General features: G+C 49.3%; 1 protein-coding gene across 2 annotated transcripts; it reads right to left on the bottom strand.

Annotated features, from left to right (window-relative positions):
* Positions 1-122: 122 nt before the first annotated feature.
* LOC105699142 lies at positions 123-18,270 on the bottom strand. 2 transcript variants are annotated; one of them, XM_012423910.1, is made up of 8 exons: positions 18,032-18,270; positions 14,425-14,590; positions 13,253-13,370; positions 12,956-13,100; positions 12,569-12,656; positions 11,976-12,348; positions 6,095-11,561; positions 123-5,966 (listed from the first exon to the last, which is right to left on the bottom strand). In XM_012423910.1, the coding sequence occupies exons 1-7, from the start codon at positions 18,108-18,110 to the stop codon at positions 7,500-7,502; spliced, it is 5,031 nt and encodes a 1,676-aa protein (XP_012279333.1). In that variant the 5' UTR covers positions 18,111-18,270; the 3' UTR covers positions 123-5,966; positions 6,095-7,499. The 2 variants fall into 2 exon arrangements, with proteins under 2 accessions (XP_012279333.1, XP_012279334.1); XM_012423911.1 differs by lacking the exon at positions 123-5,966 and having other exon boundaries at positions 6,186-6,262; positions 6,672-11,561.
* Positions 18,271-21,396: the final 3,126 nt, after the last annotated feature.

Below are 21,396 nucleotides of genomic sequence, written 5' to 3'. Positions count from 1 at the left end.
TATACCTTAAACGGAAAATAGAGGGAAATTGCGTGCTATCCGGAAGCGCGATAAAAAAAATCGTCTTATCAGTATCGGTAACGTGCGATCCCGTTAAATAGAAGATAGCGTGTAAGTTGCATCTCGAATAATAGAGATTCCGTTTTTCCCTTTTCTTATTAAAATTTCTTACGAGCGATCGCGCCATCGATACCCATCTATGAGAACTCTTAATTCTGGTCATACTCCTGGAACATAAAAATAAAGAGAGATAAGAAGTTGAATTAAGTCTGCCTACAGGTTATGGGATTTAACATTTATTTCTCGAACAATCGTCGATCCGTCTAATAAATAGAATATACAATGTCGGGTAAATTTTATCCTAAAAAGTACTCTGGGTCTAGGGAGGGTTATATAAAAATAACGATCGTCGCATCGTTAATGTACAGGTGTTAAACGCTTACGGGAGAGGCGTGTCTATGTACAAAGCCAAGGGACCGAAAAGGGGGACAGAATCGAAGAAATCTCTCGACGATTCTGCCCCTTTGAACGCACCTACGAGAAACGACGTTATCGAACGAAAGCCACGTATAATACAATAGATCACGGATGCCTCTCTGATACGGTGAAATGTACAAGCAATCGCGGGAAGATTTATACATGAAAGTATTTTTAATAATATATGCACACGTCGCGACGGACCTGTAATTATATTAAATTAATTATGAACGTCGGCCCGACAGATCACCAAACTGGCAGACTCGAGATTCCCTTGACTAATTATTACCGCTTACCGCTAAGTACTAGATAAAAAAAATTATATATCTATATAGAACAGCCGAAAGAGAAGAAAGGAAACAACGGGAGTGAAATTAGTCTCTTCGCCTCGGCGAACTTAAAATAATATACCAGACGGATCATTCGTATACGTAAACATAGGTATAATAAAATTATTCGGCAGACTATGTCGGCAACGCATTGAAGATCAATTTCACAGTCTTTTCGCGATAATCACAAAGTAATGACGGAATTAATTTCGAGTAACGATGAAGTGGTTACATTGGGGCAACCCTGAGGGAGGTCGTGACGACTTTCTGCGCGCCTCGAGGGTAATTGCAATTTTCTCCGATAACGACGCACCGTACGGAGAAATGGGTCGAATGAAAGTTGTTCCCCGTAACGTTGGTAGGAACTTTTATACAGGACGATTTGCCCCACTGCGTGGCGTTAAAGCGGAAAATCGCTATTACACGGGAAAGGCGGCCGTCACGACCGGTCCTCCCATGATTCGGTATACAGATATCTATGTAATTATGTATTAAGATGAAAACCGCAGCACGCGTCAATTGACAAGTATTCGGGGAACGAATGGAGAATTAATTTCAACAATTCTTCCAGAGTGACCAACTCGAGAGGCAATTAATTTCGCGCAAGATAAACCGGGACCGTGTCTCGTACACCTAGCTGCAAATCGGGATTTTCCGCGGTAACGACGCGCGACGTGAAAAAATGCTTCGGATAAACTTTCCTCGACAGATTATAGTCGATAACTTTCTCAGGAGGCATTTTCTTCCATCGCGAGGCGTTAAGCGGAAAATCGCTTTCGCAGATCACAGGTCGAGCGGTACCGACCGCCGTCACTCTAGCGCAGGGTGTTGGTCGTTCTTGAATCGCTTCTCAAGGTTCCTCTCAAGATGGAATTAACTTCTACCTTCCTTCGAGAGGAGTAAAACGGGCAGGGCTTGAATTTTACAATATTAAAAATTTTCTGACACCGCAGAAATGTCCTTCGGTCCGAAAGTGCCACTCTCGTTATTAATAATCCAATCAAAGGGCAATAACAACCATTACGAGTAAATTTAACACACGATCGCCTTTCCACCCGTCGCAATGGTAGTTATTCTCATTAACAGTGGAATTAATTCGCCGATAACGCGACAATCCGCATCGCCGAGGCTTGCCTAGCCTCCTTGCGCCCGCAACCGGAGAGGAATTACAAACGAAAGAAAACTAGGAAATAAAGGCTAAATTAACAACTAAATGTCTCAACGCAAAAGAGGCATCTCACCATCTCGCCGCTAATCTAAGGAAACTCATTACTCTCTAAGGCGTCAGACTTTCATCGGTGAACACTGCGCTAGGTTTCCCTCCACCATTGCTTGCATTTTCTTTTCCCCTCTATCTCTACTCGCAGCTAAGTAAAAGAGTAAATATCTAACAAAAGTGTAAGACTACGACCGGCCGCCATCTTGGATTTCCTGCAGGCGTAAGTGGAAGCGCAATAACTTGATTATTTCACGAAATTCCCATTACCGATTGCAATTTTCTACGTAACATTAATGACACATTATAATTGAAGTACTTAGGTATAAATATTAGAAGCAATACCTTCGATTGATCTCGAAAATAAGCGAGAAATTAAAAGGACGCGGTTCACCGCCAGGTAAGGCGTAAGTGACGCGTCCTCTTCGAATTGTTTCTTTTCCATGTTTTGCTTAATGAATTGTCCAAGGTGCGAAGGAAATCGTCGAGTCCAAGCAAAGGGGAAGGGAAACCAGCGACTATCGCGAGTCCAGCTACAATTATTATAGTCCATTCGTAAATTCGGGTTACCGAGGTAGCCGTACGCGCGTTTTCGCCCCTACGGGCGGCCCGACTACGACGAGCGCTAACAAACTAGACGTATCAGACTTCACATTGGATAATTAACGTAAATAAATTACAGGAAGGGGCCGGAGAAAGAGAGAAAAGGAGAAGAGCTAGTGACAATTGCTTTTTGCCTCCTGTTTCGCAAAGTGCGAGAGTACCTATGCTTCGGGAAACGAGCTTGGAACACATTCTGGGATTCGCGTCGCTGTTCTGTGAACGGTGCCTGGTCCGACATTGAAAGTAAATTTATAACTATCATTTCTTAATTAATTCCGATCCGAGATCTTTGACAACTGGGAAATCCTCACCTCTGAGGTGCGCATTAATGTTGCAGCGACTATTAACTATTAAAATTAGGACTTAAAGGGGTTGTTAATATTCAATTCGGGGTCGCTCGAACATCCCCCGGTGTTGCTTGATTATTTAAGGCGGATTTTCCGGTACGCAAGCCTTTCGAATAATTCACCGTATACTGGAATATGTAATCGCTGGTTAAACCCGAGGGCGCTCGTTTTGTCGGTAGATTTTTTTTTCCTATGAATTAAAGTTAACGAGGAGAAAAAATATAAAATAGATGCCGATATAGAAGATTCGTTCCAAGCGCCGTTCACAAAGCGGAGATGAAAAGTGCCCGTTAAAGGTGACGAGGGGGAGAGACGTATTAACGTATTTGGCAACGGCAGATCAAGCTCGTCAACAGAGTATTTAGCAAGGTACGACACCTTTTTGTACAACAAAAGCATTAGCTACCGCATAGCTAACCATCACAGATTCGAGATCAGGTATATCGGGGATATGGCAATCAAGTGCTAACGCGGCACGATGGCGATTTAAGGTGAAACAAAAAATAAAAGAAAATGGAGCGAGAAGAGGGAAAATGAACGGTAATGAAAAATAAAGAATACAAAATAAAACCAACTAAAGAAAGACCGACATGCAGAGGGAGCGACTATGCTCTCCTCTCCCCGGGTCGCTTTGCCGTTCTTCCGTTTTAGCGAAAAACGTCGGGGAGGGGGAAAAAAAAATTAAATGAAAAAAGAAAACGGAATAAAAGAATCCATCTCCCGTTATGCCGGCGAAAATTCATCCTGGGTTTGCGAGGAACGCAGGTCTCCTCGACAGCCTTAAGTTCATTCTCTCGGGCACTTTGTTTTTCCCGCCTCGGATACGAGGCGTCCCCGTTGGAAATATAAAAATTAAAAATAAAAAAATAATTAAAAATAGGAACGACGGAAATTGCTCGATCGGTGCGATAACGAGTCAAAATACATTCCGACGATCCTTAGGGGACAATTGCCCGCCGACGCGCGTTACCCTAATTAACAACAGTTCGTATATAAAACTGCTCTTCTCTTTTATAATATATATTTATATATTCGTATATATATGTATATATTTATATATACTTAATTACGTATTCGCGATATTTGTGGTTGTGTGTGGAGTGTAAGTGGCGCGTAGATTAACGCCCACACGTGGTTTTGACATTTCCAAGACGCGACTGGCTCGGCTGAGTTTCGCGCCAAGTGCATCCCTCGACGCGACGAGGTTTCTGTACTTGGAAGAATCGCGACCCAGCGATACGTGGACCCCCGATGCATATTTTACCCCCTAGGTTAATCATCCGTGTTTCCATTACAATTCGCGGCTGGACTTTTGATTACTATGTACAGGGTTGGACTCTGAATCTTCTTTTTTTTTTTTTTACAAAGGCAGGTTTCTTGCATTCGACCGGACTGCCAGGAAGACATCCATTCACCGAGGAATCCGAATTGGCGCGGGCACGCTACTTTATATCCCAGACGAGGGAAATTTTCTTGTAACATACTCAAAGTAATGTATTCTGTAACGAACCCTATACAAGTATGTATATCGAATTGGCGAGGGCGGCGCATGTTAAGCAGAGCTTTTCTTTGAATGCGATCGGACTGCAACTATAATTATACGTAGAGAGTAAGAACAAGATCAAAGGAAAGTTATTGCGGAATTTTTCTTGAATCTTACGATGTCGCGGGGGAATTAAATATATCCGTTCGTGATAAATAGGGTGTAAAGTACGCATCGGATCTCGAGTCCGCATTTGTCGTTTCGCTGCGTCGCGCGTATTAAACGGCGTATAAAATGTGTACTAAATTGTCATCCCTTTCGTCTTCGTTTTCCATATTTCTTTTCATCTCGAAGACACGTCCTGAGAACGATTTCGTCCCGGCGGAGTACTCGGCGGTATCCCTTCGTATTTACAGCGCGAAAACTCTCCAGGTATCCCCAGGACGCGGTGTGTGGGTGTCTAGGGAAAACTGTTAAAAGATTATAAGCATGTAAGGCCCACGAGTGGACCCGTTCTTCGTCTTCTTCTTCCGAGACGCCGAAGACGTTCCATCCTCTTGACGAAATCGTTCAATGGCCGGCCCTGGGATAGTACCGATAAAATCTCGGCCCTGCCTTGCCTAGTCCTTAACAATTTCATTAAAAAGTTTCGCCAACCTCCTCTAACTCCCTAACATCGACGAGGAAAAAGCACAAAGTGAAGAAAACCCCCTGAAAACCCAATCCCCCCCAGCAATCGATCACGCACAAATTTGCGCCCGAATTTACTCAGCTCGTGCGTACGCGTGCAAACGTGCATATAAACTCTCTGTTTAAACAAAAACAAGAAAAATCCATTAAGTAGGAAAACCGCGTCACCCGCTATTACTTGCTACTTAATTATAATTATACATATCAACGTGCGCATTGCAATTAGACACCCAATTTCCTCGCTTATAATTTTGCCTCCTCATTATTTCGTTACACGAACTAAATTAAAATCTCCTTTCCATTTCACTCGCGGTGAATAACCACGTAATTAAAACTCTCACCCATGAAACATGAAATTTTCGCAGAAACTTGTCAGGGGTTGCTAGTTATGTTGAAACGAAAAGTCAATATCAAACAATTTGTAACGGTGATTACACGTCGCATGACTGTTTATCCGGCACGTTTACATGTCCGCGGCGAGCTGGGTACTCTCGATAACCTTTCGCCCACTATCAACGACTCGAATAAGTCCTTTAACAAATCTCTCATCCGCTAATATCTCGTTACGAATTTTGCCGCTCGCTAGCGAGACTTTCCGCCGCGGGCGGCGCTAGCGTCGACTTCACCCAACGCGTGGGAACCGCCATAACGCGTCGCCGTGTAAATGGAGAAAAAACTATACCACACTCTGGCCACATCCCTTTCCTAATTTAATTCTAACTCTGTATGACTATTTCGGTTCTATTTGGCAGATTTATTGGCATTGTTTGCTCGAGCTAGTAAGGACGCTCCTCGAGGTTAAACGGATGATTCTTCGGAATCTGCGAACAGAATGAAAGCGAGCTTGTAACCCAGTTAAGTTACCACCTGGTTCCGTGTGTGTAATTCAGGACTACTTGTGGTTTACACCGCATATACACCGTGTTAGAGGTAACTAATGTCGACTTACCTACGAGAATGTTGCCTTTCACATCCTAAAGGAGATGGCTCGGTACTTCATTGCTGATGTTGCTGCCACGTCGCTGATTCCTTCTCGGTCATCCACGCATGACTTTCTCACGCCCAACAGGTGGACTTGCGATTACCAGTATGTCACGTATCGGACCAAGATATAGATCTAGAAGAACCGATAAAGAAATGGGTAAATGACACACCGTTGGTAGAAGGAAATCCCAACCGAAGTTCCTGGGACTTCGTTAACATGTTTTATGCATAAAACTACATAAATAAATAAATTTTTTTTTTAAATATATATGCTCTGTACAAAACTCCAAAATGGGAGTACCTTTTAATATGAGATCCTCAGGAACTGTAAACTATCTTAATCTACTCGCGCTCTGCAGGAATCCCGCCCGCAGAGGCTATTGACTCTGAGAATGAATAAAAAAAAAAAAATGTATACCTAACTTGTATAATTAAATAATGTAAGAAAGTACGGAAGTATCGGGGAGCTCTCGTCCCGTTGACTAGGGTATAAAAAACCGTATTTCACATCGGGTTAAATCGAAAATTCGACTAGTCCTTACCTCAGGATCGATGCAGCTATCGAGGCTTTACTCGCGAGATGCATCTCTGTGCAAAATTTACGAATATGATACACGGTATGCTAATCACCGTAAAAAAAGTCTCTCTCCGAGCGTCCCAAGAGATAAGTTGGGGTGGCTCTATCAGGGGCAATGGGGCTCCATAACGGAGCTATGGGGGGCCTCGTCAACCCTTTGATAATTATTAATTATAATTTGTACCCATGTGCACGGAGCATGCCGAAAGTCGGAGGAGAGAAATAGAAGCTAGCGCGTGCTAAAAACCAGGAGAGAGAGAAAGAGAGAAAAAAGTCAGAGGTAGGGAGAGACGGAGCTCATCCAGAGGGCCCACCAGAGCCAGTCCATTCCGACCTGGCCACGAGACAAACGTTGCCCATAGTATCGATAAAACGTCGCTACAACTAATAATAGTATCAGTAATAATATCAATAATATCGGCGAAGACAATAAATCTCAATATAATCATCTTCTAGGCAGTCTTCCGGTGGAGAGCTGGACACTAAAGCGGGATCTTCCGGAAGATCCACAGCTAAAGAGTCCCTGGAGAAGAGCTCTTCAATGTGGAGCGAGCTTCTCGGATCTTCCTCGATCTTCTATGTCTATATACAGGTATCGACGAAGATCTCGAAGACGGTCGCAGACTCCGGGAGAGGTCCAGGCGATGCCCACTTCCGGGTCTGAATAATTACAGGCAGAGATCTCGAAGACGGTTGCAGCCTCCAGGAGAGGTCCAGGTCACGCTCGACTCGGGGTGCAGGACGCGCCCAGGGTCCAGATGGAGGCGAGCGACCCGGGGACGATGGCCGCGGATCATCGGCAGGTCCTCCTCCGCCTCCTCCTTCTGCTCCACGAGTCCCTTTCAATTTCCTCGGGGTAGTTGTACATGACCCTGGGAATGATTCGCCTCGATCTTCTGGTCTGCTTGTCCTCGGTGTAGACCTTGCGCTTCTTCGGGGGCAGGGGCAGCTGCGAGGTGGGGTCAGGGCGAGCCTTGCTCTGGAGAACGGGCGCGGGGGCGATCCTCTTCAGGGACGAGGTTCCGTCTACGGTTAGTTCCTTCCTCTGGGCGGGGGTCTTGAAGATTCGTTGGCACTCGGTGGTCCCAGGTTGCCCGTTCACCTGACCGTTCGCTTGACCGTTCACCTGGCCGTTCACCTGACCGTTCACCTGGCCGTTCACCTGGCCGTTCACCTGGCCGTTCTTCGTGGGCCTCTCGTCGTCTGGGAAATCGTGTCGACCGTTCGCCGGGTGACCTTTCCTGTAGTCCCTGCGGATCATCTCCGACGCCGAGTAGCGTCGAAGGACCCTCAAAGGGGGGTCGTCGTTCTCCTTGGCCTCGAGGCCGGTCTTCGAAGCCTCGCCGACGTCCTCGACCACCGGCCCCTGTTCCAGGACAGCGATCGAGATCATCGGCGTGCTCGGGTAGTTACTGGCATTAACGTCACACCCGCCGGACACGATCTGGTGGGCCTTGATCCTCTTCTTAAGGGGGAGCTTCTCGTCGACGAGTTTCCGGTACTCCACCTCGGTCTTGACCGGGACCTCGTCCATGAGACCGTGCTGGATGCCGCGGAGGAGCTCGTCCTCGTACATTCTGGCGATGGCGTTGGTCGTCTCGGTCCTTTCGTACTCCTGGACGGGGGCGATGGAGTCCGGGGGACCCGCCAGGAAGTACGGAGTCCCCTCTATGTACGTGGTCCTAGACTCGGGGGGTGACTGCATGTACTGCCTGCAATGGGCCACCAGGTCGTAGGTGCAGTCCGGGTTGGTGCAGTGGCCCCTGGTACAAGGGCTCCCAGGAGTCACCTGCAAGCCGCAGGCCAGATCTGCGCGACAGGGTACGTAGAGCTCGGTAGCTCCAGGATAGGCCCCGTAGATGGGACCCATCGACGAGGAACCCACGTGCAAACCAGGGCGCTGAGGCTCCACCAGGTCTCGAGGGAGCTGGTGCAGAGCTCCGCAGGTTTGCACCCCGAGACTCGAGGTCGACCTACCACCCAGGTCGGCCTGGCATCCTGGGAACTCCTGCTTGATGTCCTGCCGCCTGATCAGGCGCTTCTCCACCAAAGGCATTGCCTTCCCCGCGCCCGGGACCAGGTGAGATGCCTCGACGTACCCCACCGGCTTCGGCTGCGCCTCGTGTTCCAGCCTGACGTCGACCTTGAATTTACTCTTGCACCTGGTGAACTTCCCATCGACGTGCCAGCTCTCCGCGGCCTCCTCTTGCGGCTCGACCTTGATGGAGTTATTAAAGGCTACATCCCGACCCAGGCTAGGGTAGCCCGACATCTCCGAGGGCTCCGGGCGCTTCGGCCAATTTTCCAGCCTGTGCTTCTTGTCCCGGTCGCCACTGCGCGTCTTCCCGACCTTCTCCTCGTTGCAGCTCGCCCTGCCGTTCTCCACGGCCTTGTTGATGATATAGAGCTTGCTATTCGGTGACTTTCGGCACAGCATCACCGTCTCGCCGTTCAAGATCACGTTGGCGTTCTCCCAGATGAAGTGGTTACCGCCCTCCATGGCGACGACATCGTTCTCCGACCTCGAAGACGCCTCCAAGACCGGGGGGACCGGATTGCCAGAATGATTTTGCGTGCTGTCCGGGTCCACGGCCTCGGTCGATGTCACCTCCACCTGTTGCGTGACCTTGTCGAGGGCCTTTTCGGGGTAGATCCCGACGATCCTGTTGATGATGTCCGTGGAGGGGTCCTTGCAGAGACGCACCACCGTGTTCGAGGAATCGTTCGTGTCGGTCTCGTCGTCGGTGCTGCGACCCGGGGACGGCTCCTTCGCGGTGGCCTTCTCCTTGACCAGGTCGCTGCTCGAGGTGCACCGACTTTTTGACTTCAAGTGCGAAACCCTCTGGGACACGCACGCCAGGAGAGTCAGCCCGTCGATGTCCTGAAAGTCGGACTCCTGGATCGCGTAGAGGTTCCGCGTCTCGCCAGTCCTCTCCTCCTTGAAGTCCTTGTTACTGCCAGAGCAGGGGCCACTGGCGACGAGAGCGCTTTTCTGGTGATCCACGACGTGCGACCGTCGGTCTTGTCTGTCTCCAGACCTGGGTGGACCGCATCCTTGAACCGCAACCTCGCCGGAAGACGACCTCGAGCCAGGCTCCGGTCGTCTCTCCGCGAAGGACGCGTCGGTCGAGTCAGTCCGTCTCTCATTTTGTCCCAGTTTATGCCCGTTGATCGCATTCTGCTCGTTCTCCACCTTGAGTGAGACCACCGGACTCGGCGTGACCCTCTTTGATCTCTCCGGACCGTCCACCGGGAAGTTGACGGCATCCTCCACCTTGGACTCGGACACGACCACCTCCGAGGCCACTGCGATCTCTCCGTCGAGCAGAGTTCCCCTGTCGAAGCAGGAAGCATGCCCGAGGTCCGAGACCAAGGTCTTCTCCAACATCCTGGGATGGTCCCTCTCCAGAGGAACGCTGCTCGATAGACTCGGAAGGTCGCCGGTGATTTTCGCGTCCACCTCGCAGGACGTCTCGGAACCGATAACGGTGTTATCGGTGGTATCGGGAAGCGTCTCCGAGACGCCACCAGGACTCTTGGGCCCGGCACTGGTGATGTCGGCCACCTGGAGCAGGGTGCCGTTTTTCGGCACCTGCTTGGACGCGTCTTTTCGAGGCTTGCAATCTTCCACCTGCGCGCCACCGTTGTACTTGGATTTGGCGAGGTCCTCCTGGCAGGACATCCCGTCCGATTGCGACTGGGTGGCGTTTCTCGGCGACTTCCAGCTGACTTCGTCCTTCCAGGATTTATTCTCAGCTACCTGTGGACGGGTATTGGGTTTGGATGATCGTTTCAACACCTCCTCCCTCGTCTTGTCCACGGTTTGCAGACGAAGTACGCGACACGCCAGCTGACCAGGAACCTCCTCGCAGGATCTAATTTCGCCCCCGATAGTCCCATTTAATCTGATCCTTGCTCCGTCATCAGACTTATCACCGGTTCCCTCCAGTCGAGCATTCAGTTTGTACGATTGTATCGATACCTCTTCGCTCTTCGGGTTCGCATGTTTTTTGTCTTCCAGGTGCCTGTCCGGGGTTTCTTCTCTTCCAGGTCCGACGTCGCTCGAGATGGCTCCGTTGCACCTCTTCGTCTTCCTCATCCTATCCCCGTATTCGTCGCTGCTCGCGTCCACGGCGCTGTCACTGTCGTAGTACTTCATGATGTCATTGAGAGCACTCAGGGAGTTTTCCCGCGTCTTCCGGGAGGATTCCGTCGTCCCCAGGACGCTGCCGCTTAGCCTCGAGGAGAGGTCTGCGGGGTCCTGCGCGACCTTAGGTAGCGTTTCATCGCTCGTGGATCCCAAACTATCCGCAGTCGTGGTGTCGGAGTCCAAGGACTCGACTTTGTCGACCTCGACGCCCGAGTCCGAGGTGAGGCAGGCTTCGCTCTTCGAGGTTGAATCTTCCTTGCCGAGGTTGAACCGAGAGCTGGTAGCCTCTTCTAGACGATTGCTCGCGGTCGTCGCGTTCTCCAGACCCTCCGAGCTCTCCGGTTTCCTCTTCTCCTTCTTCCTGGCTAACATGACCGCCTTCTTCGTCTCCTTTAACCAGGCCAGTCGTTTGTGCCGCGGATTTTTAATCACTTTCTCGACCGTCTCGTCGGCCGTCAAGTCTATGTACACTATGTCGCCGTTCCTCCGGGGTCTGGGCCTCTTCGAGGTCTTGCCCGTGGGAACTGGCTTCGTCGGGGGCCCGTCGACCGAACGACCCTTCGCGCCGACCGGACCCCCCGAAGACGACTCATTCACCGAAACTGCGACCGTCGACGCGCCTAACGACGACGCCCTACAACTATTCGATGCGGTCGTGTCGAAGTCACTTCCAATATTTAGAGTATCTTGGCAGCTAGACGCCGTCTGCAAAGAAATACGAGCGATCCGGTTAAACAAGGACCAGGCCGTACACGAAGTCTTCGGCGACAAGTCCTGGGGATCCCGAAGCTCGAGTAGCCGACCACCAGGTCCACCGTTAATTAATCCACCCTGGTCTCGTTGGAGTGCTGGGTCGCGAGACTGATGTCCATTAATTAAGGCGTCCTTGGGATTTTCGGCTACTCGGTAGGCTCCAGGACCTCGAGTCATCGTATCGCAGGGAATTCGGGCAGCCTTCAAGGATATTTAGGTGCGGCTCTGGGGAGCGAGGTCACGGACGAAGCTGGGCTGAAAATCTGCGCGAAGCGTCGCTAAGAACTGTAATGGATTAGTGGATGAACAAATAAATAGATACGAACACGTCGGTAAGTCAACGGACAAGCGTGGCAGCTCTCTTACCTTGAGTAAGCCACTTGCCTCGGTTCCCTGCAGGATAAAGCTCACGTCCTTGTCACCCTGTCCCTCGGGGTCCTCCCCGCCGTTCGCGCAGAACCTCACGAACAGCCTGCAGGACTCCTCCACGTCGAACTTGTGTAGGAGGTAGAACCTGGTGGAGTTCTCCTCGGTATTTGGCACTTTCGGTAGTACGTATTTCGTTAGAAACGACGGAAGGACCGGCGGCGGTTCACCCAGGGAGGAGATGGCCGCCGCGTTGATGAGGTTCTTCCTCGTAACGTCGTTGTTCACCTTCTTCCAGAGTCGGTACACCAGGAGGTAGCGTATGTACATCACGTCCGAATTCGGATGAGCAGGTACGCTTTTGAGAATCTTCCTGAAAGGGGAGAAAGGACTCTTAATTTCGCTCTAAATTTTACATCCAGCTTCTTTGATCCTGCCCCGCCGCGTCTAGCACCAGACGGAGCAGGATAATTTAAGGAATAAAGAAAAATAATAAAATGTACGGAGAAAGGGAACTTTGAAAAGCGCATCTCATTACTTTTTAACTGCAGGAGACAATCTCAAGTCTGGGTCCAATAAGGAGCGACACTTACTCAATTAGCGGGTCCAGGATGTGCTGGTAACTGCGGCTCATGAAGCGGATCTTTATAAGCGTATCGAGTAAATGCTCCGTGGAATGTTCTGCAAAACATTGAAGAGGGTCAGCAACCGGTGGGGAAATTAAATACGGCTAGAGCTTCGCGACTAGGTATTGCGATCCTCTTCGACCCGATGCGATACTTATAAAAAGGGAAGAGAATAAGATAACGTCCCATCTAAGTGCTCCCGATCATCCCGGGCAAACATCAGGTCCTGGAAACGCGACTCTCGCGGGAGGGAAGGGAGTTTAAACGCAAGCTTAACAATTTTCCAGACGGATTACCGTACTTCTCCCGCGACTCGCAATTATCATAGGCGAGGGTTTAAGGTCGGGGCATTACCGAGGTAAATGTAGAGGCACGAGGCGAGTCTCGCCGAGATCTTGCCGTGGTGCTCCTTGCCCCTCCTGGAGGCCTTGAGCTCCATGTCCATAAACATCGCCAGCAGATCAGACATGACATCCAAATAAACGTCGCGCTGGCACACCTGGAACGAGAATGGGGAAAGTCAGTGAAAAGTCCTCCCCTCCTCCATACAACGACTTAATGAAATACATTCTCTCTCGACGAAAAAAAAAAAAAAAAATTGTTTATAAATAAAATCTGCTCTTTCCGCGCAGGATCATCGTTGCTACTCACCTCGGGTAGTTCTCGGTAGTAGTAGAGGAAGAAAAGTAAACTCTCGCTAATGGACTCCTTCAATTTGGCCGCTCTTATCGGCTTGGTCGAGCACTCGCCTACGCTCGGGCTCACCTTCCTGAAATGGAATTAAGGAAGCGCGTGAGTACAAGCTCCCTCGCATTACACGAAACACGACGGGGCATTATGCCTCTCCAAGTGGCCTCGGGTCAATGGATTAATTAACGGTGTGTACCGACGGTGTACCAAGGATTTCCTATGTACACTTGGTTCGCCATGAAAATTAGACGAGAGAACCGCGAACCGCCAACTGTCTACCAAGCACCCCGTGTACAATTGTAATGACAAGAATGACATAAGAAGAAAAGAAAAGTAAAGAAAAATGAAAGAAAAAAAAACCAAAAAGAAAAAGTTATTTCTCGTGTGATCGTCCTCCCGTGCTAGATTCTCCCAAGGATTCGGATCTCACTTGCATGCAACGGTACTCCGGCGAGTACGAGTAATCGATTATCGACGATAAGTGTCCTGCAAAGTGTTCCAGCCAAGAGAATAATTAACGAGTACGGTTCCCTCGGGGAATTAAATTCGCCGAGGAAATCAGGCGAGACACAACGTAAACGTCCAACTCTCTACGTTACAAGCACTCGGTACAATTCTAATTACTTGTAGTAAAATCCAATATCTCGGTACATCTTTCCAGAGGGAAAGAAATTTCCCGGAGAATTCGGATCTCACGCGCGGGCATGCATAAAGTGTTCTCCGCGGGCAATAGGCGAGACAATTAATTTCGATTGTTACTGGGCAACAATGACAACGCGATGCCGCGAGTCGACCATTGTTAGACATCGTAAATCCGTAAGGTAGCCGCGAGGAATTAATTGACAGTGTTTATCTCGACAGGGCACCAAGGATCTTCCGTGCACATGCATCTTGCACTTGCACCCCGACTCGTGGTCGCCTCGGGACGTAATTTTTATGTAACGTCGAGACACCGAATGATCCAATAATCGTTTCACTGTTCTGCTGACCAGTGCTCAGACAACTGTTACTGGTGGAATGCGGTGGAGGGCCCAAAAGAGAGAAGATTCAAAGCTAGAGAGTAGAGGGAGAAAGAGAGAGAAACGGCGAGCACGAGGAAAGTAGGAAAGCGGACGTCGAATAAGTTTGTTTACCTCGAGTAATGCTTCATGAGCTGTACAAGGGAGGTCATACTTCGCTGAGCCAACGAGCCACGGCACATTTCCTTGAATTCGGGGATCCAGGGAAATAAATTCACCGCGGAGGACTTGTCCACCTCTGTGTTGGCCTTCTCTTCGTCCCCCTGCGTTGTTTTCACGTCTGCAAGCCAAGCAAAGTGATACAATTTTATATTATTTTTTTTTTCATAATTATAACACGCCAGACTTAAGATATCAAGCCACGAAAAATTGTGAAAATAATTCATTTCGATATTTCCACGCAAAGTAGCCTCGTTGTTCTAACGTAATTATTTACTGGAATTATTTAACAATTTCGGGTCAAGCCTTGACGCAGCTAATTGTCGCCATGTCCTCGAGTTCTCTTTGGAAAATTATAATTGACCACTTTCGGTCGGGTGTAACTGTAAATTTCGAATTTTCTAGGTAAATTGTTTATCAGCGGTACGTGTTTACATAATTAGGTACATGTTTTGAGGTATTTATCAGAGACGGTCGATACGGTATCGTTTGGCGCTCGGTAAATTACTGTTATCACCCCCCAGCGCTTATCGGAAAATGAGTTTGGTCAGTTAAGGTAGTTTAAGTAGTAAATTTAGAGCTTTCGACCTTGACCACTTCCGCAGTAAGGAATTAAAAAGATAAAGAAAGAACAGAAATTATCTTGAAAAATTATTTCACCGTATCGGGTCAGATCTTGAACATGTTTCCATAAAAAAAACCTCATTACCAGGGTTCATTAATTATTGATCGAGACGCTTTCCCTCTCACTCCAAGAACACCCCCTCGCGTTTTCAATGTCGATTGCTAAATATTATTATTACTACTGCCGCTAATTAAAGGTGGAGGCGATAAGGGGAAATGAAGCCTCGTTACGAGCGAGGGTGCTTTAAATCCTGCGAAACTTTGCGGCGTAGCCTTTTACGGGCCGGCTTAACAATAGGCAGGAAAAAATAATATATACTGGATCGCATCTCTGCGGCTTGTTTGGTCCAAATCGAGTGCGGATAGAGGGAGAGAAAAAAAAAAAAAAAGAGGATGCCCGTAACGGGTCCTGCCTTGGCGTTACTTGCTCTTGGATCACGAGATACGTGAATTTATTTCGAGTCCCGCCCCTGATCGGCGCAAACGAGAACCGGTGCATCTCGGTTTTGCTCTCGGTCGTTTTATCGCTCGGCATTGTAGTCTATATTTTTTAAGTCCTTAATTCATGGCTCTTATCGGCTTAATGGAGGTCTCCTCGCTCGTCCACATTTCCCAATCAGGGGATCTAAAAATAAGTACAATAAGACGAAAAAAAAAATGTGGCTGCACCGGTGAGATTCGTTCACCCCGAAATGAATTTGGGGAAAAATAAAAAAATAAAAGAGAATAGTGGAAATCTCTGTAATCCGCGTAGCCTTTTTGGGCTTTTATGTTACTTGCTCCTGGATAACGAGATATACGAATTTATTCCAAGTCTCCATTATTGATTGGCACAAATGAGAACCGGTGTGCTTCGGTTTCACTTTCGCTCGGCCGCCTTATCGGGCGGCTTTGTGCTCCACATTTTTTTCCTTCTTAATTTGCCGCTTCCTTCGTCTTAGTGGCTATCTCCTTTGCGAGTTCCTCAGTAGTTCTCCATGCGAAATAATAGAACGAGCCGTTTGACAATAAGCAGGTTAAAAATATGAACCTTGCATCTCGGTCTGGACGGTCTTAAGTGAAGAAGGAGAACGTTCGTAATTTCCGCAAATCGGGTAATCAAGCCCGTCCTTGACATTACGTGTTCCATAGATAACGAGATATGAGAGTTTACGTGTAGTTTCGGTCTCTGCGCGGAATCGTAATGCATCTTGCGGCATAATATCCGAGATTTTCGCCGCATTTAATTCACCGTTGTCTCCTTTCGGTGGCATTCTTCTCGCACTCCATTCAGAAAGGTTAAATAAACCCGCGGATTTTTTAAGCGAGCCAGGCCAGATCCGGCCGCCTAATTGTCCGTCCAATTAAAAGGAGCATTTTATAAAAGCTCTCCGAAAGCGATCCTCGCTAAGTGCCGTCATCCTTCCAAGGGTTCGTAAATTGAAACGGAGGTAGGTCCTTTCATCGTCCTGCTCGTCTTCGGTCGGATCTTCGAGGCGCAGCGAGAAGTCCTTTGGAAAAACCGGCTCGTGGAAACCTCCCAAAGGAGGATCGGGATTTTCGGCGACCCTGACCATTCCAACATCTGCCGACCCGCAGGTGTCGAGGCCCTTTTTCCCTTTTCCAGGGTCCGGGGAGAAAAGGAAGGGCCCGTCATTTGGGAGAAAGCGACCCTGAACCCGCGTGCAAATTCTCTCTAGATTTATGGCCCCGGAATTGTCGCCAATCTGTGCCTCCTCCTCTCCTTCTCGGCCTCTCCCAGCTCCGGAAAGAGAACCATCCCTGAAAAGGCCATAGTCAACGTTAATAAAATCACTCTCACATAATGGTGGGATTATCCTGGGGTGCGCGCTTTTTAATCAGCTCCCGCTTTCCGATTTTTCCTGTTTTCCGGACAATTCGCGCGCCTCGTTCTAGCCCTTTATCTTCTCTGGATTCGCAACCCCATTTTATCAGCGGCGCGGGCAAAACGGGCCCTCCATGGGAGCCGCATGAAAAATTCCAACTCGGGGAGCCGTTTAAAGGGATTACCTGCAATTTAATTAGCGCTGCACAAGAGTGCTCGGGCCAGAGATACAATTATGTCACGGATAGGGAACATCAATTACGCACCGTACAGGGACAATTAACTGGGGAAACGAATGCACCCGAGGGAAGGATGCCAGTGTTTTCTTTCACTGTCCAGTAGCCATTTATGGACACTCAGTAGCAGTCTGAGGATTTTTTTGCGATGCTAAGGGTGCACCGACACGGTGCTGCACAGGAGAATCGGTCAATGAACTTTGCTGCACACATAGAAAACATCCGAGACATGATTTCTTAACCCTGATCGCTCCAGCACGGATCCAGTTATCCCCTCGATTAATTTACGTAATACAGGCATTACTAAGCAACGAGTACCATGCCTCTTCAAGGTCGCGTCATGCTAGTATAATTCAAGCACCGAACAAGGCTTGTTGCCATGGCGATTTCTTCTAAGACATCATGCAAAGCCGAAGATAAATCCAGGATTCAGTCTGGAAACATCATATATGGGCTTTCACGCCCAAATGCACCAATGTAACTCCGACACATCCATCATTCTCATTCATTTAAATCATTTCTTTTCAGTGCCCCATGTGAGTCGGCGTGTCACTCCATGACTCTTGTTACAAGACACAGATCTTCCTCTCACATTCCAAGTAATCGGCTTGAAATCCCTCTTCTTCGGGAATCACCAGGAGCTGAGCATCTTCGGCTAAGTGAGGAGGCATCAAAGCGAGAATTTATCCACATTTCAGGGAGAAAATCGCGGACTCGCTGCACTTTCGACTTACATAACCTGATCACTTTTCCGTCGTCGCTGCAGTAAGAGTCGAAAAGCCGTCGAGAAGGCTCGAGGGCGTCGCGGTTTCTAGGTTAGATGCGTGCCCGCGGACACGCTGGGGACGCGGATCGACTCGGGTGGTTAGCAACGTACCTTGCGGCGTCTTGGAAAAGGCGTCCGTGGGGGAGACCCCGATGGTGGATCCCATCTTGGCGGCGAGGCGGGCGCACATCGGTGCACGAGTGGAATCCCAGAGTGGCCCGGCGCGGCCCGAGGAACTTATACGAGGTTCATGACGCCGCGCGAGCCGAGTAACCGTGCCCAAGGCACTACCGCGAGCGCGTCACTCCACAAAGTACACTTGCCTCGGCGGCCATATTGACACTGGCGCTTTTCCGAGCCGCCGCGAGAGAGCGCCCCCCACCATCGACGCGCGACGCTCTCCCATCGCCGAGCGGCGGGACCTGCGCATGCGCGGCGCACCGTGATTACCTACACGGTCCTTGGCGAACTCGATGCGCGCGCGCCGACCCTCGACCAATCGACGCCCTCCGTGTTACCCCCACTCGCCGCCATGTTTTCGCGCCCTGACGGCTTCCGTCGAGGAGAGGCCGTGTTCTTTTTTCTCCTGAATTACGCCAACGATTTTACCGAAGCCGTCGGTGGGAGGAGACGGGCTACTCCTCGCGTTCGGACGGCCATGTTAACACTGCCGGTTTTCCGTGTCGCTGGGAGAGAGCGACCCCCACTATCGAGGTGAACGACGCGCATGCGCCGAGAGTCGACCAATCAGGTGCCTCGGTTAGCACCCCACTTTCTTCTCGCGCAGAGTTCGCGCATCTCGAGTAGGAGATAACCGGAGTTTTCCTACATTTACTTTTCTGGACTTTTCACGTACGTACTGGAATTTGATTAGGAGATTCGGTTGTTTCGAGTTATTCTTCGGCGATTGTTTTATCGATTATGTATGTCTCGATAGGTGGTTGTTCACGATGGACCGATGATCGCGGATATTCCGACCTAACGGTGAGTCATGACTGTCTGTTTTTGAAATTAGTTTTCCTGGTAATGGCGACCCTGGATAATCCCGGTTTATGTACCGTGAAGGCCTTTCCTGGAAACTTTGAAAAGCTCGAGGGAACCTAGGAGAAACTGCCCAAAATGTGGATTCTTTCCACAGATTATATTATTTCTGGGGGGTTAAATGGTAAACGGAAGAAAATATGTACGTTGCGAATTTTTAAGTCTAAGAAGTGGCTTTGTGAAAATGTCGAGAAACCACTCGATTGAAAACTCTCGTACCCCTTGTTTCTATTCCCGATTGGATTTACTCAGACAACGAGGAGACGGACAAACTTACAATCGACGCAGCCAAAACTAATTAAAAAAAAGAGAGAGAGAGCGCCTCCCCGCGAAACGAGTAAATCCATTGCAAAGATAAACAAACGGACCCAATCCGGGTAAAGGACGCAATTAAAAAGTTTGAAAAGTTCCGAATTAAAAGTAACAGTCCCGTGCGCCTCTCCATCCGGAAAGTGGCTCTCCAACAACGTCGGGGGAAAAAAACAATAAACAACTCGATTAAAAACTATCCGAACTGCAAAATCCCCAGGATCCTAAACGCGATGAGAATACAATCGGAAACCCTCCTCAATCAAGCGACATTGAACACTGTACGAAACAAACGCAACAATAGAAACCAATAAACCTAATAATACCAACTATCGAATAAATAGAAAAACTCCCACACTTCAGGGAGGATAATTTACCCCCTTTTACGTAAGAGTAAAGAGGAGGAGTGCGTTAGAATCAAGGATATAATTTTCCTTGCAATTATACATAATTCAAACGACAATGTATACATATAATTATTTCTTGTTTTTAATATAATTAATAATCTCGCCCCAGCGTTTCTCTCATCCCTCGACCCGAATTTCCGTTTTCTTGGCGACCTGGCAGGGGATGGATCGGGATGCGAAGAGGTGCGATTAAAAAGTTTCGAATATTCGCCGGTCTGCGCGCGCCAGCTGCGCGGCATGCGCGGGCCGAATCCCCTAGGAGGTGGCAACCCTGAGGCGAGGGTGCGCGCGCACCCGCCTGCGACCAAGCCTGCCCGACGTCGGCTTCGGCGAAGGTCTGCCGGCGCGGGATACTTTCGGCCCTGGACCGGGCTCGGCCGGACGGCCGTTCTCTCTCGCGCGAGAGACCGGGAGAGACCGGCAGACCGGCCTAGGGAGTCCCGCGGGACGCCACGGTCTCCCGTGGGAACCCGCGCGGCCAGGCTCTCCCGAGAGGCGGCCCGACCTAGGAAAGTCCTGAGCGTTAACTGGTCGCGCTTGCGCCACCAAAAGCGGCCGTCCGGCCGGGCGTCGGTTTCGCCCACCTTGGCTCAGTGAGCCGGTGTGAGCGCCGCGACGCCGAACGACCCCGTCGACACGGATACACGACGGACGGACGCGACGAACCGACGCCGAATCGAGGCGCGATCGGGCCCGATCGATCCGGTGACGAGCCCGTCCTTTTTCTTCCGCTTTTTTCCCCGCATTTTTCGGACCCCCCCCCCCCACCCTTTTCTTCATTCCTCAGCCGATTTTTTAGAAGCCGTGAATCCAGCGAGATTCTCCGGCAAAACGCGATTTTCGCTCTTTTTTTCTCGATTTATCGTTAGGAAATTGTGCGGTTCGGGTGATGTGCGATCGGGTGGAATGACCACTCGAGTGGACGCGATGGAAATTTAGTAGAGATCGTTGTTACTGTGCGAATGGCTGAGAGATCGGTAACCTGGGTTTTTGGGGGGGTTTCTTTTTTTATGCCTGAAATTAAGGGGGGAGGTCCTGGAAATCGTGGGAGCTGGTTATCTGTACCGGTGGACATTTTTCCGCGATCTGGACACGATCTGGTGATTCGCCTGGGTTTTTCTTTTTTTTTTTTTTTGACAGCGCAATGTTTTTAATTAGTGTCGGAAATGAAGGCCGGGACGCCTTGGCGAACGCGAGTTTAGGATCCGGTGGAATCCTGTGAAAATTGGAGTTTTTGTAATTTTGTCAAAATTGGGCGATTGTGGGTTTTCGCGATAATGGTGTCACGTAGAACGGTATATTCAGGTCGACGTGAAAAATCGTGGAGATTGGATATTTATACTCGCGCGATCGACCCGTAAAACCCGCTCGCCTGTCTTTCGCCAATTCTTTATTTTATTATTTTCCGAGCCAAGCTCAATGTCGCGAAAGTCAGTGGTTGTCCCTTGCGGGCGAACGACCGAGGAATTATTTTTCCTTCCAGGTTATCGTGCCCTTTCCAATCTTCGAGCCGGCGATATCGTAACGATAGGCGTTATCGAAAGCGAGAAGGGGAAATTGTCGGTTCCTGAAATCCGAGCCGGCACCAACGATCGCGTGATCGGTCTCTAAATTCCCTCGTGTTCTTTTTCCGGATTTTTATCATCCGACGTTATCTCGAATTTAACTCGGGAATTTCTTTCGCAAAAGTCCGAGAGCCTCCGCCCTGACAACGCGAAA

Source organism: Orussus abietinus, unplaced genomic scaffold, assembly GCF_000612105.2.
Source record: "Orussus abietinus isolate OABI.00-Male unplaced genomic scaffold, Oabi_2.0 scaffold3, whole genome shotgun sequence".
Lineage (NCBI taxonomy): Eukaryota > Metazoa > Arthropoda > Insecta > Hymenoptera > Orussidae > Orussus > Orussus abietinus.
Note: the sequence above shows the minus strand (reverse complement) of the source record. Positions and strands in the feature narration are given on the sequence as shown.